Source organism: Pholcus phalangioides, unplaced genomic scaffold (assembly GCF_987345545.1).
Source record: "Pholcus phalangioides strain wild (caught in Gottingen) unplaced genomic scaffold, Ppha-v1.0 ptg000021l_1, whole genome shotgun sequence".
NCBI classification, from domain to species: Eukaryota; Metazoa; Arthropoda; class Arachnida; order Araneae; family Pholcidae; genus Pholcus; species Pholcus phalangioides.
In genome coordinates, this window is record NW_028301614.1 from 4,049,768 (window position 1) to 4,063,653 (window position 13,886).

Genomic DNA, 13,886 nt, shown 5'->3' on the forward strand with positions numbered 1-13,886 from the left:
AAAGGTGATTTTACGAATCGCTTAAAAATTAGTCTTTGTAGGAGTAACCATACATCCGCATTTTGTCCCGTATTTTCCCTGACTGTCCTGTTTTTCTGGCGGTTTTTTTTCTCCATTCCGACTTTTTGAAAAACGTCCCGGTTTTGCCCGTTTTTATGGCACGAATTTGTTGTTGCAATTTTATCATATAGAAGTTCCGAAAATTTCATGCTCTCATGTCCATAATTGTCTTGCATGATGACATTTGGGGTCGTTCGTCAGGGGGAGGGGGGTTTCGGATTTGGTGACTTTTGATGACAAGGGGGGAGGGGGTTTGAAGGTTGCTTACGTCATCAACCACCCCTTTTTGAAGCTATGAAATATTCTAAGCTGCTGACGAAATTTTTCTGACGGGGGGAGGGGGGGGGGTCAGTGTTTTACTGACTTTTGCTGACAAGGGGGGGGGGTCAAAAACGGCTTAAAATCTGCTTACGTAATACTTGAATATCCCCTTTGGTACCATGAATTTTCGAGGACAAGTAGTAAATATGTAAGCTGTTACTTTCCAGCTTAATACGGGACCCCAAAACATCATCACTTTATCCTAAAGCCCACGATGTTGAGACGATGCTGAATAGAACTAGGACAAGAATGAAGCTCAGCTGAGTTGTTTGAAAACCGATCTTGTTCAAAAAAAAACAAAAATTAATCACTATGAATTTATTTAAACAACCAATTATATACGCGTGGACAGGGTCTCACTCCGGCCCGCAACTAGGCTTAGGCTGAGACAACAGGGGCACTGCCCTAGGGCTTCGAGCTGAATAAGGTCCCACAAAAATCTACACTTATTTTGCATGAAAATAACCTTTTTAGGGGGGGCAAGAAAAAATTTGCCCCAGGTCCCCGAGAAGGCACGCGACGGTCCTGGTCTCACTCATGGATCGGAGGGGGGGGGGGGCTATAAGACATTGAAGCTATGAAAAAGATATATGGTTCAAAAAGGGTGAGGGGGGAGTCACGCGTGAAAGAGGGTTAAGAAACACCTCATTGGGTTAATCACTATAATTCATCTCTTAGGCAGTTCACTATTCATTCTGTTTGACTCGTTTCAAGTATCTTTTCGAGTTACGGTTCCAAAAGAATTCGATTACATAGTCGAATAATCTGAATATAATCAAGATTTTAATGAATTCTGTGCATTTCTAAAATAATTAACGCTACATCGCTTATTTCATTCATCAGATTATGTTCGGAGCTGGTATTTGGATCAGAATCGGAGCCAAAGAAGTGAAAACTAAGAAAATGCATTATAAGAACGAGCGGACGGCGGCAGGTGTTCTACAGGTTTTCAGTAAAGGCTATGCAAATTATTCGACGGTCAGTATCTGTGTCTGTAGTTACAATGAAGTAGATTTATGTTCAGATTATTTTAAAAAATATAGTGGTTTCACTAGTTTAAAGCTGTCGATAGAACAAAACTGTTCACTTACAGAAGCCGGAATTCTCAAACTTTTTTCCACCCGCGGAGCCCCTTACCCTAATCAACGCTTATCCGCTGCTTTCCACAGCAGCTTAACAGAGAGTCTCTTAAGCGAAATTTTTGTCTGGCCGCCGTGGCGCATAGTTTGAGAACCCCTGACTTACAGCAAGAAATATCTTTTAGAGACAGTGTAACAAAAAATGTTGCATCAAGAAACACAATTTTATTGAATCACTAGCTATTATATCCGGCATTGCCCGGGTTTTCTTCAATGAGGCTTTTTTGGATCACGTGATATCTCCCTCTTTCTTTGAGGGACATGCAAACCGTGTCCTAGTTCACCAATATGGCGACTTCCTACGCGACTCATGAAAAAAACAAATCTAGATTTAAAGAAACGTAAAAAAATAAATATATTTTTCTTTTTTTAAAGGGTGCTAGGTATTTCGATTCCCCCCTTTGAACTTCAAGTTATCCATCTCTGCCTGTTTCTGCTTCAAAAAATGCTTAATTAAAGCTGTGGAATTTTTCTTTTTACTTTTTATGGGCCCATAATTAATTTTAAAGCAACCTAAATTATGAATTTATGCAGTTAAATCTTAAAAGACAATACGGAGACATTAATTTTCATGCTTGAGAAGATATAAATAAAAAGTTGAAATCAATGTTATTGCATGGATGTTCAACAGTAGGTCCGGCTAATTGCTTCATATTTAATCTCCTGGTCTTCGTATATCTCTAAGCGAACTCAATACTTCAAAAATCGAGTATTTAATACAATTTTTAAAATTATTGATGTGACAGAGAAAAAATCCCACCAAATTTCCGCATTTCTACATTAAAATCGGCAATTTTAACAATGATTTCTATGGGGATCATCCTTTGCCTTACCCTCAAAGTGATGCTGATGATGGTGTCTATTCAAAAAGCTCTCATTACTGGGGGGATTGAATAAAGTGGCAAACCATTATAAAGGTATAAATATTATACATATACTGACAACGTTGAAGAAATGACAAACCATTGTAAAGGCATATATAGGTCTTAAACGCATTGCTAGGAAAGCACGGTTACCAAAGTAAACGTTTGGAAAGTGATTGTTGAGGCCCAAAAACCATTGTTGTACGACAGTTTTTTGCCCATTTGGGGCACTTGCCCTGCTCTGACGAAATTTTAAAGTAGCCTATCGTTCAAGACGGGTCTCACTTGGTATATATGCAAAATTTGGCGACGATCGATCTAAAATTGTAGATTTGTATAGAGAACACACACATACAGACAGACAGAAAATCAATTTTATATACATAGATGTGGGGAATGATCACTATAGGACACATTAAAAGCGCGACTTTTTCACCTGGTGGTCAAAAATTGAATATTTCTTTTATTGAATCTTTCTTTTTCCCATGGTCCACGTATCCTATATAGATATATACCAAGTTTCACCAAAATACCTCCATCAGAATGGGTGCTGCATACGTCTGAATAATGTCAGTTTACTTATAACCACTCTGTATTTTATGGCATTTTTTCAGGGACTATTTTCTCATTATTGTTCAACCGCAGCCTCATCAAACTGGAACATGATGCTGCTAACATTACTCGCTAAGGCCAAAGGAGGCAAGTTGACATTTAACAATATGAATACAAAGTTCGATTTCTGTTCAATGTAAAAATAATTGCAAAATTTAAACTCAGTTTTGAAGTTACAAATTATTTTTTTGAATATTGAGTCAAGGATTCCATAGATTCAAGTTTATGAAATTCAAAATCTGAAAATGTTCTCATCTTCTTGATGAAGATATAACTACAAGGTGTCCCACAAATTCATAAATAGTTTAAAAATTCATAAAAAGTGAAGGGATTGGAAAAATTTGGATGTGGTTTACGACAACGTTATTCTCATGAAGGGTGGGGGGGCGGGGTTCATTTTTGGCACAGAAAAAAAATTTAGTTCAAATTTCGTTATATTTCCACGTTCTTAGAAGGCAAATTTGTCCTCGTGAAAATCGCATTGAAGAGACGAATAGATAAGATCGAATAGATTGACCATCTGATTTGAATTTTATGGCACGATCCCGTATTTTTCTTCAATTTTTGCTATTTCGATTTTTTTTATGCTTTCATTCTTCATTGATGGACAATAAATGCAACAAAGTATAATCGCGCGCGCGTAAAATACACACTTTCTTTTATCCACAACACACATTTCCTGACGCACATTAAATACAGCTTGTTGGGCTGCTTATTAGTCCGTCTGTAATCCCACCATCAGCACTTAGGGCTAAGCAGGGGGAGCAGAAATTTGATTCTGGTCTGGATCGTTTCCATCATTTTTACGTCAACTTTTATCTCTCTACTTACATTAATCTGTGAATTACTGAACTTTCAAATGTTGAATGACGTATTCGATTTGAAATTCTCTGATCGTTTTACTACTGAAATTAGCGATTACTTCAAATTTGTTGTATATATATTTGACCATATATGCCAGTGATGGCCAAACTACGGCCTGTGGGTCAGATGAGGCCAGCTTAAAGGTTCTATCTGGCCCGCTGCAGATTTCAAAATAATGGTATAGAGATTTTCAATTTCAGTGTTTTAAAAATATTCGTTTAAAGGGATGTTCCTCTTTTTGCATAAGGAAAATATAGTTGTGAGTGATGGGCAAACTGTTGCCCATTTATAGGTTCTATCCGGCCTGCCGCAGATTCAAAAAGTAATAGTATAGAATTTTTTTTATGAAGGTAATAATATTCCGCAATAACTTTTTTTTTTAATTTCAGCATTTGATAACGAAGTGTACAGTGATTTTGCGTACCTGCTATCGACATGCACTCAACTCGAAAGTGCCGATATCCCATCTGCTATCCAAGTAAAGATATTTTTTTGTACTGTAATGTGATATGTTTATTTTGCTTCTCCAAATTACTCGTTACCAAGAAATTTCAATTCATATTTTGCAATTTATAAGCTTGATTTGGTCTTGATTTGGCAATTTATAAGCTTGATAGCAACAGAAAACTTTAGCCTTTTGATGAACAAAATTACCCGATTCTGGTATTTTAATTAATATTTATTGTAGTTATATAAATAGCTTTTTTTCGGTATTTTTGTGTGTGCGTGTGTGTGTCATTGAAATTCTCTGATTGTTTTACGAACAAAATTAGTGATTAGTTCAAATTTGGTGCTAGTGATGGGCAACCTACTTTCCGTGGGCCAGATGCAGTATAGAGATTTAATAACAATTAAAATAACAGTATAGAGATTTTCAGTTTCAATGTTTTAAAATAATTACTTTAAAGGGGGTGTTCCTTTTTTTGCATACGGGAAATATAGTTGTGAGTGATGGGCAAACTGTGGCCGACTTATAGGTTCTATCTGGCCCGTCGGTAATTTAAAAGTAATAGTATAGAAATTTTCAGTACTATAAAAAAATTCATTTAAATAGGCGTTCTTTTTGCATATGAAAAATATAATTGTCAGAATTTAGATTGAAATTGATTTGGAAACTTTTGCATAGGCAAATAAAAAAATGGAACACAATGAAATAAATATGCATAAATTTATTAAAAATATACTTATTTATTTTTTCACAGTTTTGAATGATAAATTTGCAATGAAATCGTGGCAGTCTTCAAAGAATACACAACATATTTCACCACTTCATTTCTAAGAGTGAAACTTCTCCTTATGAATCAGTGTCCGAATAGGTTATATCCGGAATGCCAAAATTCTTTCTATTTGTTTTTTCACCCACTGCTATAAAAAAGTTTGTCCATTATCACTGGTATATGCTATCGTATCCTATGCCGGTACAAAGTTTTACATATCATTAGTATTTAATTTTCTAGCAAAATTTAAAAAAAAAACATTATTTACACCCCTTGCATAATATAATAGCATAATATCAAAATACAGTGATACCTCGGCTAACGAAGATAATTCGTTCCGGAAACACGTTGGTTAGCCGAAACGGGCTTTGGGGCCATTCAAGTATTACGTAAGCAGATTTTTAGCCATTTTTGACCCCCCCCCCTACCCCCCCGTCAGCAAAATTTCGTCAGCAGCTTAGAATATTTCATATTTCCAAAAAGGGTGGTTGATTACGTAAGCAACCTTCAAACCTCCCTTGTCATCCAAAGTCAGCAAATCCGAAACCCCATTGCCCCCCCCCCTCGATGCTGACGTAATACTTGAATGACCCCTTTTCAACAAGTTTCTATGGGAAATCGTTTAATTCGTTCCGGATATGACCCGAAATTTAAGGATAAGATTTTTAACACACGGAGGCACTCAATAAAAAGAACGAAAACTGATCGAAGGCTAAAATTAACAGCTTAAAATTGGATAAATGAGAATTTATAAGATGGCATACTAAGATATTTTTATTTTACATTATGTACGCAACTAGCATCCGGGTGTTGACACACCAGGTGTGTACAAAGCAGAGTCGAGTTCGTAGGTGTCCCCATTCATTTATCATTTGGTCAGCTCATTTCTGTCTCATACATACAGATGAAGAAGATAAGCTCCTACAAATGATCCAGACTGTTCGATTTGATGCTAAGAGTCTTGTACTGAAAGAACGTGTATTATGAAAGCATAGCCTCCTTTCTTTTCATTGTATTTTACATTAGCTGGATCTTACATTTTACATGAAATGATTGAAAAGCTTTTAATAAGAGAAGTGGATGTACATCTGGAAAAAGATTTCCAATTGGACAAGAATTAATCGGGTTCTAGTGACAGTAATTTTGACGCGATGATTGGTGCGAAAATTCAGCTCACAACACAGCTGCATTAGGTTAGCACGTGCATCAATATCAATGAAAATGTTCGTTAGCTGAATCCGTATTCGTTAGCAGAGACAGAAAAGTAGCGAAAAAGATCTTCGGTAGCCAAGACTTTCGTTAGCCGAGGTATCACTGTAATTGAATAAAAACGATTCAAAATAAGGAAATTGTCCGGTTCATAAAATGATGGAAAAGATTGAGATTTCATTGACTAAATCTTAATTAAAATTGAATTTCAAAACTAAAAAAAAAATTAAATATTTCTTTTATAACCCAAGTATTTATGAATTGATCTGACATTTTTTTGCTTCATTTCATGAACTGAACAGTTTCCTATTTTGAATTAATTTTTTATTCAATTACATTATCATGAAGAGCGCAAGGTGTCAATAACAAAAAAAACCCACTAAAGACGTGTAAAATATTCTATTGGCACAGGGGATAGCATATACAATCAAATAAATCAATGGTTTAATAGTGTTTTTAATGAAATTTCTAACGAGAGCATATAGTTTTTCACCATGTTAAAATATAGAAACCATTTGATTATTATTTACATTTTCCAGAATCTTGGATGTGCTATTGCGAGGTGTATTGAGCCTAAGAAATTCCAAGAGATGACTATTGAGGTAAATACTCATACAGTTTTATATTATTTTTTTTAATATAACTATACGCACCATAGGAATAATTTTATCCCTATTTTAAGATCATATATTAATTACTATTCTCGTATTTATAATAATACGAATTATATTTCTATTTTAACAATTTTGGTTGAATGATTTGGAACATCATTGTCGATACATATGTCACGGTGGGAAAAGTAGGACACTTTCCCCCCCTTTGACAAAGAAGCCTGACATATTTTAACCCAGAATTGTCATGTCAAATAAGTGAAATTTGCTAAATGTAAATATAATTGTGTTTGTCGCGTGGAAAATATTTGAGCTTCTGTCTTTATATTTTTGTGGAAAGCTGAACCGAATTTCGTGGTTGTCTAGTTCCTTTCTTCTTGTGTTATCATTCCGTCTGATATTCATAAAATGCCCGAGATCTGAACCACAGATCGTTTGTGTAGAGTGGACACACACTCTTTATGCATCACACTGTATGTGTTTGTCGGAAAATCCTAAATATTAAATGCTTTGACATCTCAATCATTTGAGCTCAACAACAAATTCCTTGAATTTTTCTGATTCTTCCTGTGAAATTTTGAGAAATTCCGAGTTAAATTGAACGAGAAAATGTGTGTTCTTTTGAATAATATATTCTTTCTTTTGTGAGAGACACACCTGAGAGACACATCCACTGATAATCAAAGATATTATCGCCATCTTGATGAGTCAGTTTTCTTGTTCCCACACGAACGCGTTCGTTCGGTACGTGTAAAAGGAAGATAAGATTCCTTTTCTTTTTTTTCTTTCTCTCTCACTTGTTCGTAATCTGTTGTATATTTTTTTTTATACTTGAAAAGCCGATTTTTCGCTTTTTACATATTCCAAGTCGATGTTTTTTTTTTAATAAGAGAAACAAACATATTTGTTAATCAAGAGATCGAGTTAAATAATTTTGAGACCGTGTGAGTATTTCAATTTTAAAAATTTATATATTTTTTTTTCTTTTTCTCTCCACTGTTTCCAATGCTTTGAAGAAAAAAAAAAAGGCTTGTGTTGTAAAATATTTTGAGGGAGAGAAACTTTTGAAATAATGTTATATGCTTGAAATCATTCTCTGTCATCGAGAAGGTGTTGAATTTGAATTTTTTTAAGAATTTCCTTTGTTTGGATTTAAATTTTTCGGCATGTCGCGAAACAAGAATATTTATATATGATGTCGCATATCGTTGGAAAGCTAATTTTTTTCCCCACACAATGATGTTAATGTTTTTTGATTTTGATGAATATTTGTGCATTTAATCCGGAAATCTTATATTGAAAATTATTGTTGTAGTTATAAACTTTGCTGAAAGCCGTTCATTTTCTTAAATCGACCCCGTATTGAGAGAAGATGTTTTTCTTTTGGTTTCATGTTTGTGTTCGCGCCTCGTGATACAATTGGGTAAAATTTTGGATGACGCAGTTGGCGCGACGAATTAGAGGGTGCGTTTTCTCAAGCCCCGCCCATCACTCAATTTACATATTATCACTGAAAAACTTTGGAGGCGTGCAGTTCATCGGGACCAGTTGCACGAGAAAGCGTGGTCCCGCCGTTGAAGAATCCCCCCCCCCCCACGTAACTTGAAGAGCCCCTGAAACTCAAATCCCAAATCAAGTCACTCAAAACCCCTATGTAGTTCTGAACTGCCAAAAAGTCGTAACATTGAAGATGTAAGCTCAAGAAAAACGGTATGAAGCATTGTCTCGTCATATCAGTTGCTCCAAACTGATCCAGAAAGGAAGTTTTACTGTCATGCCAGAAAGATGAAGCCCAGCAGCTGTCTCTTGCAGTCCAGTCTAAGGATGCTACTTCGTCCAGGTCCACACTACCCCGAGTGGTAGTACAGATGGAGAACTTTGATGCTCCGACATCGTAAAGTATGTGCACGGACCGTCGCTTTAGCAGATACAGATGACATTAATCGTTCAATTCGCCAAGCAGATTCGCCAGTCAAAGGATGACTTATGAGAAAACGAACTGTCCGTACTGAGTGTTCAAGTTAAAGGGAACTGTTCATCGAAATCCGGTTGTCAAGAATGAAGTGACCATAATATGGGAGATGTGAGTAAATTTTCTCTTACAAATTTTGTTGAGTGGTCAGGAAAACCAAACTGCAGCGATATTTAAATTTTTTAATTTTTCGATAAGTAAAGTAAGGTATTTCAGCATCGTTTTTTTTTCTTTTTGGTATTTTGTTTTTGGCTATATGAATTAAGAATTAAAGAACCTAATGTGCATTTAGACCTCTGTGTGCAGCGATATTCCTTTTTTCTTTGTGACGTAATTATCACATTGATGCCGTGACAAACTCGAATCTGAGTAATTTTCTTTTCTCCTGAAGCTATTCTAAGATATGCATTTGTGTTGCAAGAAAATAGAAAATATTCTGCTCTCTTGTCAAGTAAAATACTAATTAAATGTCACACACACAGAAATTTTATTTTGGAGGTTAGCTATAAAATATATGATTATTTGGTGTGCCTATAATTAAAAAAATTTCATATTGGTATAGAGTGTATACAATTTAAGTATATAGTGGTGTATACATATGTACAGATTATGTTGATCGAATTCTTTAGGGGTGACCTCTCATTTGATGCACAAATAATTGTTTTGGTTCTACTGCTAGTTATTTTTCCTTGGGTAAACAGACGTACACACACAGTGACTATGGCACAAGCACAGGATCCACAAACCCTGTGGCCTATTTTGATGGGTGCATATAACAATTTGCCCATATTTTCAGGCACAGCTGAACCCTCAGCTCGTGAGTTATTTCGTTGCATTGGCCATGCAACTGCAATTGGCAGGGTGGAATGCACCACAGAAAAAACATTGTACTACAGAAGTGTGCAAGGAAGGTGGCTTCGCAAAAAAAAAAAAAAAAAATCTGTTACCAGAAGAGTGAACACCTCTATGTTCTCCGTAGTTTTCATGTTCACACTAGGCATGATTTGTGATTGTAAGAATTCCATGCAATTTCTTTTCTCTTTTGTGTGTGTGTATAATCGAAAAACAGAATTTGACAATGTATGCTCAGGGTTGATCTCATGAATATTCGCTCAGTATTCTTTTTCTTTCATACACAAAAAGCAATGTAAGTGCTGTGTCTCTTTGGGAAATATTGATTGATAAGTTGCCTAAAAATTCCTTTTCAAAATGGAAAAAGACCATAAAGTCTGTGTATAAAATGAAAACAAAAAAAAAAATTTGAGTCAAATCCTTCATAAGGATAGACGAAGTAAAATTTTTTCCCTTGTCCTGTCAAATGGACGTGTGGTCAATCAGAACTCTCACTCTCTAGTACAAACTTTCATGTAACGTGAACATTCATTGATCGTTTGTATATCATGAAACGGCATGTCTAGACATGACAAATGTCGTAATGAGAATACAAATCATTGAAGTGTTGTATAAGAATGAAATGTTTGTTTCAACTCTAATTTGCTATTTGCTCTGTTGTATCATAAGCTGATGCTGCGACCATGGTAACCATAATCAATTTCAACCAGTTCACCGAATCACAGCATCCCTTAAAGACTGACATTGAAAAAAAAATTTTCTACATTCTGTGTGTATCATATCATAAAATTGTCAATGTAACAATTTGCATTTGCCTGACCACTGAGACAAAATCGAAGGGGAAATTGACTCACAAATGTATAATTTGTCACAATGTAACATTGAAAAACATGTTTATTTTGTTTGCATAACAAATATCATTTGTTTATAATGTCAGCAATCGAATATTAATCATATGTGTTGTTGCTTGAGTATTCCAGGAAAAAAAAAGAGAATTTTGTGATGACACGTAAACATAAGCAAGTATGTCGAGTATGATTGAGGACAATCAAAAGAATCTCAGAAGAAGTCGGTTTGTAGACTTTAAATTTTGTTCGTTTGTTGTATCTGTGAAACACCAGATCTTTTTTGTTGTATCTGTGAAACACCAGATCTTTTTTGTTGTATCTGTGAAACACCAGATCTCTTTTGTTGTATCTGTGAAACACCAGATCCTTTTTGTTGTATCTGTGAAACACCAGATCTCTTTTGTTGTATCTGTGAAACACCAGATCCCTTTTTGTTGTATCTGTGAAACACCAGATCCCTTTTGTTGTATCTGTGAAACACCAGATCACTGTTGTGTATTGATGATTTAAGTATTTGTACGTTGAGAAGTAGTAGTTTCGTTTTCATTGATGTTGTCCTTTCTTTTACGTTAGTTTCATTTTCATGGTGTGTTGGTCTCGTTTTCATGATGCGTGTGTAGAGTCCGAAGCATGGAAAAATTCGTTGAATCGAAGTCATATTTCGATGGTATGAGAAGCAGTATAGAGGTAACACATTGGAATAACTCAGGTGACACACTTTGTATTTTGTTCGTCTGTGTAGACATTGTCCTCATTCCTTGTCCCCAAATGTCAAATGAGTCATGGTAATTGTTGCGATTGTTCGTTCTTTTGAAACACTATGAACGGCCAGGAAACTAAATCGCTCAATCATTTTCTTTCTTTTGATCAAGTACTGTGTAACATCATTGAGAGTAGATCTTGACATCTGTTTTTTTTTATGGAGTGTTTTCTCTAAAAATTTTCCCTACGGTAAAATTTTTTTTCCGAAACCGTCGGTGATGTCACGGTGGGAAAAGTAGGACACTTTCCCCCCCTTTGACAAAGAAGCCTGACATATTTTAACCCAGAATTGTCATGTCAAATAAGTGAAATTTGCTAAATGTAAATATAATTGTGTTTGTCGCGTGGAAAATATTTGAGCTTCTGTCTTTATATTTTTGTGGAAAGCTGAACCGAATTTCGTGGTTGTCTAGTTCCTTTCTTCTTGTGTTATCATTCCGTCTGATATTCATAAAATGCCCGAGATCTGAACCACAGATCGTTTGTGTAGAGTGGACACACACTCTTTATGCATCACACTGTATGTGTTTGTCGGAAAATCCTAAATATTAAATGCTTTGACATCTCAATCATTTGAGCTCAACAACAAATTCCTTGAATTTTTCTGATTCTTCCTGTGAAATTTTGAGAAATTCCGAGTTAAATTGAACGAGAAAATGTGTGTTCTTTTGAATAATATATTCTTTCTTTTGTGAGAGACACACCTGAGAGACACATCCACTGATAATCAAAGATATTATCGCCATCTTGATGAGTCAGTTTTCTTGTTCCCACACGAACGCGTTCGTTCGGTACGTGTAAAAGGAAGATAAGATTCCTTTTCTTTTTTTTCTTTCTCTCTCACTTGTTCGTAATCTGTTGTATATTTTTTTTTATACTTGAAAAGCCGATTTTTCGCTTTTTACATATTCCAAGTCGATGTTTTTTTTTTAATAAGAGAAACAAACATATTTGTTAATCAAGAGATCGAGTTAAATAATTTTGAGACCGTGTGAGTATTTCAATTTTAAAAATTTATATATTTTTTTTTCTTTTTCTCTCCACTGTTTCCAATGCTTTGAAGAAAAAAAAAAAGGCTTGTGTTGTAAAATATTTTGAGGGAGAGAAACTTTTGAAATAATGTTATATGCTTGAAATCATTCTCTGTCATCGAGAAGGTGTTGAATTTGAATTTTTTTAAGAATTTCCTTTGTTTGGATTTAAATTTTTCGGCATGTCGCGAAACAAGAATATTTATATATGATGTCGCATATCGTTGGAAAGCTAATTTTTTTCCCCACACAATGATGTTAATGTTTTTTGATTTTGATGAATATTTGTGCATTTAATCCGGAAATCTTATATTGAAAATTATTGTTGTAGTTATAAACTTTGCTGAAAGCCGTTCATTTTCTTAAATCGACCCCGTATTGAGAGAAGATGTTTTTCTTTTGGTTTCATGTTTGTGTTCGCGCCTCGTGATACAATTGGGTAAAATTTTGGATGACGCAGTTGGCGCGACGAATTAGAGGGTGCGTTTTCTCAAGCCCCGCCCATCACTCAATTTACATATTATCACTGAAAAACTTTGGAGGCGTGCAGTTCATCGGGACCAGTTGCACGAGAAAGCGTGGTCCCGCCGTTGAAGAATCCCCCCCCCCCACGTAACTTGAAGAGCCCCTGAAACTCAAATCCCAAATCAAGTCACTCAAAACCCCTATGTAGTTCTGAACTGCCAAAAAGTCGTAACATTGAAGATGTAAGCTCAAGAAAAACGGTATGAAGCATTGTCTCGTCATATCAGTTGCTCCAAACTGATCCAGAAAGGAAGTTTTACTGTCATGCCAGAAAGATGAAGCCCAGCAGCTGTCTCTTGCAGTCCAGTCTAAGGATGCTACTTCGTCCAGGTCCACACTACCCCGAGTGGTAGTACAGATGGAGAACTTTGATGCTCCGACATCGTAAAGTATGTGCACGGACCGTCGCTTTAGCAGATACAGATGACATTAATCGTTCAATTCGCCAAGCAGATTCGCCAGTCAAAGGATGACTTATGAGAAAACGAACTGTCCGTACTGAGTGTTCAAGTTAAAGGGAACTGTTCATCGAAATCCGGTTGTCAAGAATGAAGTGACCATAATATGGGAGATGTGAGTAAATTTTCTCTTACAAATTTTGTTGAGTGGTCAGGAAAACCAAACTGCAGCGATATTTAAATTTTTTAATTTTTCGATAAGTAAAGTAAGGTATTTCAGCATCGTTTTTTTTTCTTTTTGGTATTTTGTTTTTGGCTATATGAATTAAGAATTAAAGAACCTAATGTGCATTTAGACCTCTGTGTGTTGACATATTATTTTTTCTTTGTGACTTAATTGTTTCGGTTAAAATGCTCTAGTACATATTTATTCAGGAGAATTACTCACCGACACACAAAGGGTTATTGCGGTCACGGTAACAACTCAAAAATGGTACCCCACTAATATGATCACCAGGCCAAAAGTTTTCTTTCTTGGAGTACTGTAAACTTAAATAAATAGTACTCAACAATTTAGCACCACAACACATAATTAATATTAA

General features: G+C 35.4%; 1 protein-coding gene across 1 annotated transcript in view; it reads left to right on the top strand.

Moving 5' to 3' along the window:
* Positions 1 to 13,886, top strand: part of LOC149070516 (uncharacterized) — a 70,440-nt gene that overhangs the window by 38,603 nt on the left and 17,951 nt on the right. The window contains exons 26-29 of the mRNA XM_089249187.1: positions 1,225 to 1,359; positions 2,998 to 3,082; positions 4,249 to 4,337; positions 6,825 to 6,887. Coding sequence (XP_089105313.1) covers positions 1,225 to 1,359; positions 2,998 to 3,082; positions 4,249 to 4,337; positions 6,825 to 6,887 — 372 coding nt within the window. The remainder of the gene's footprint in view (positions 1 to 1,224; positions 1,360 to 2,997; positions 3,083 to 4,248; positions 4,338 to 6,824; positions 6,888 to 13,886) is intronic.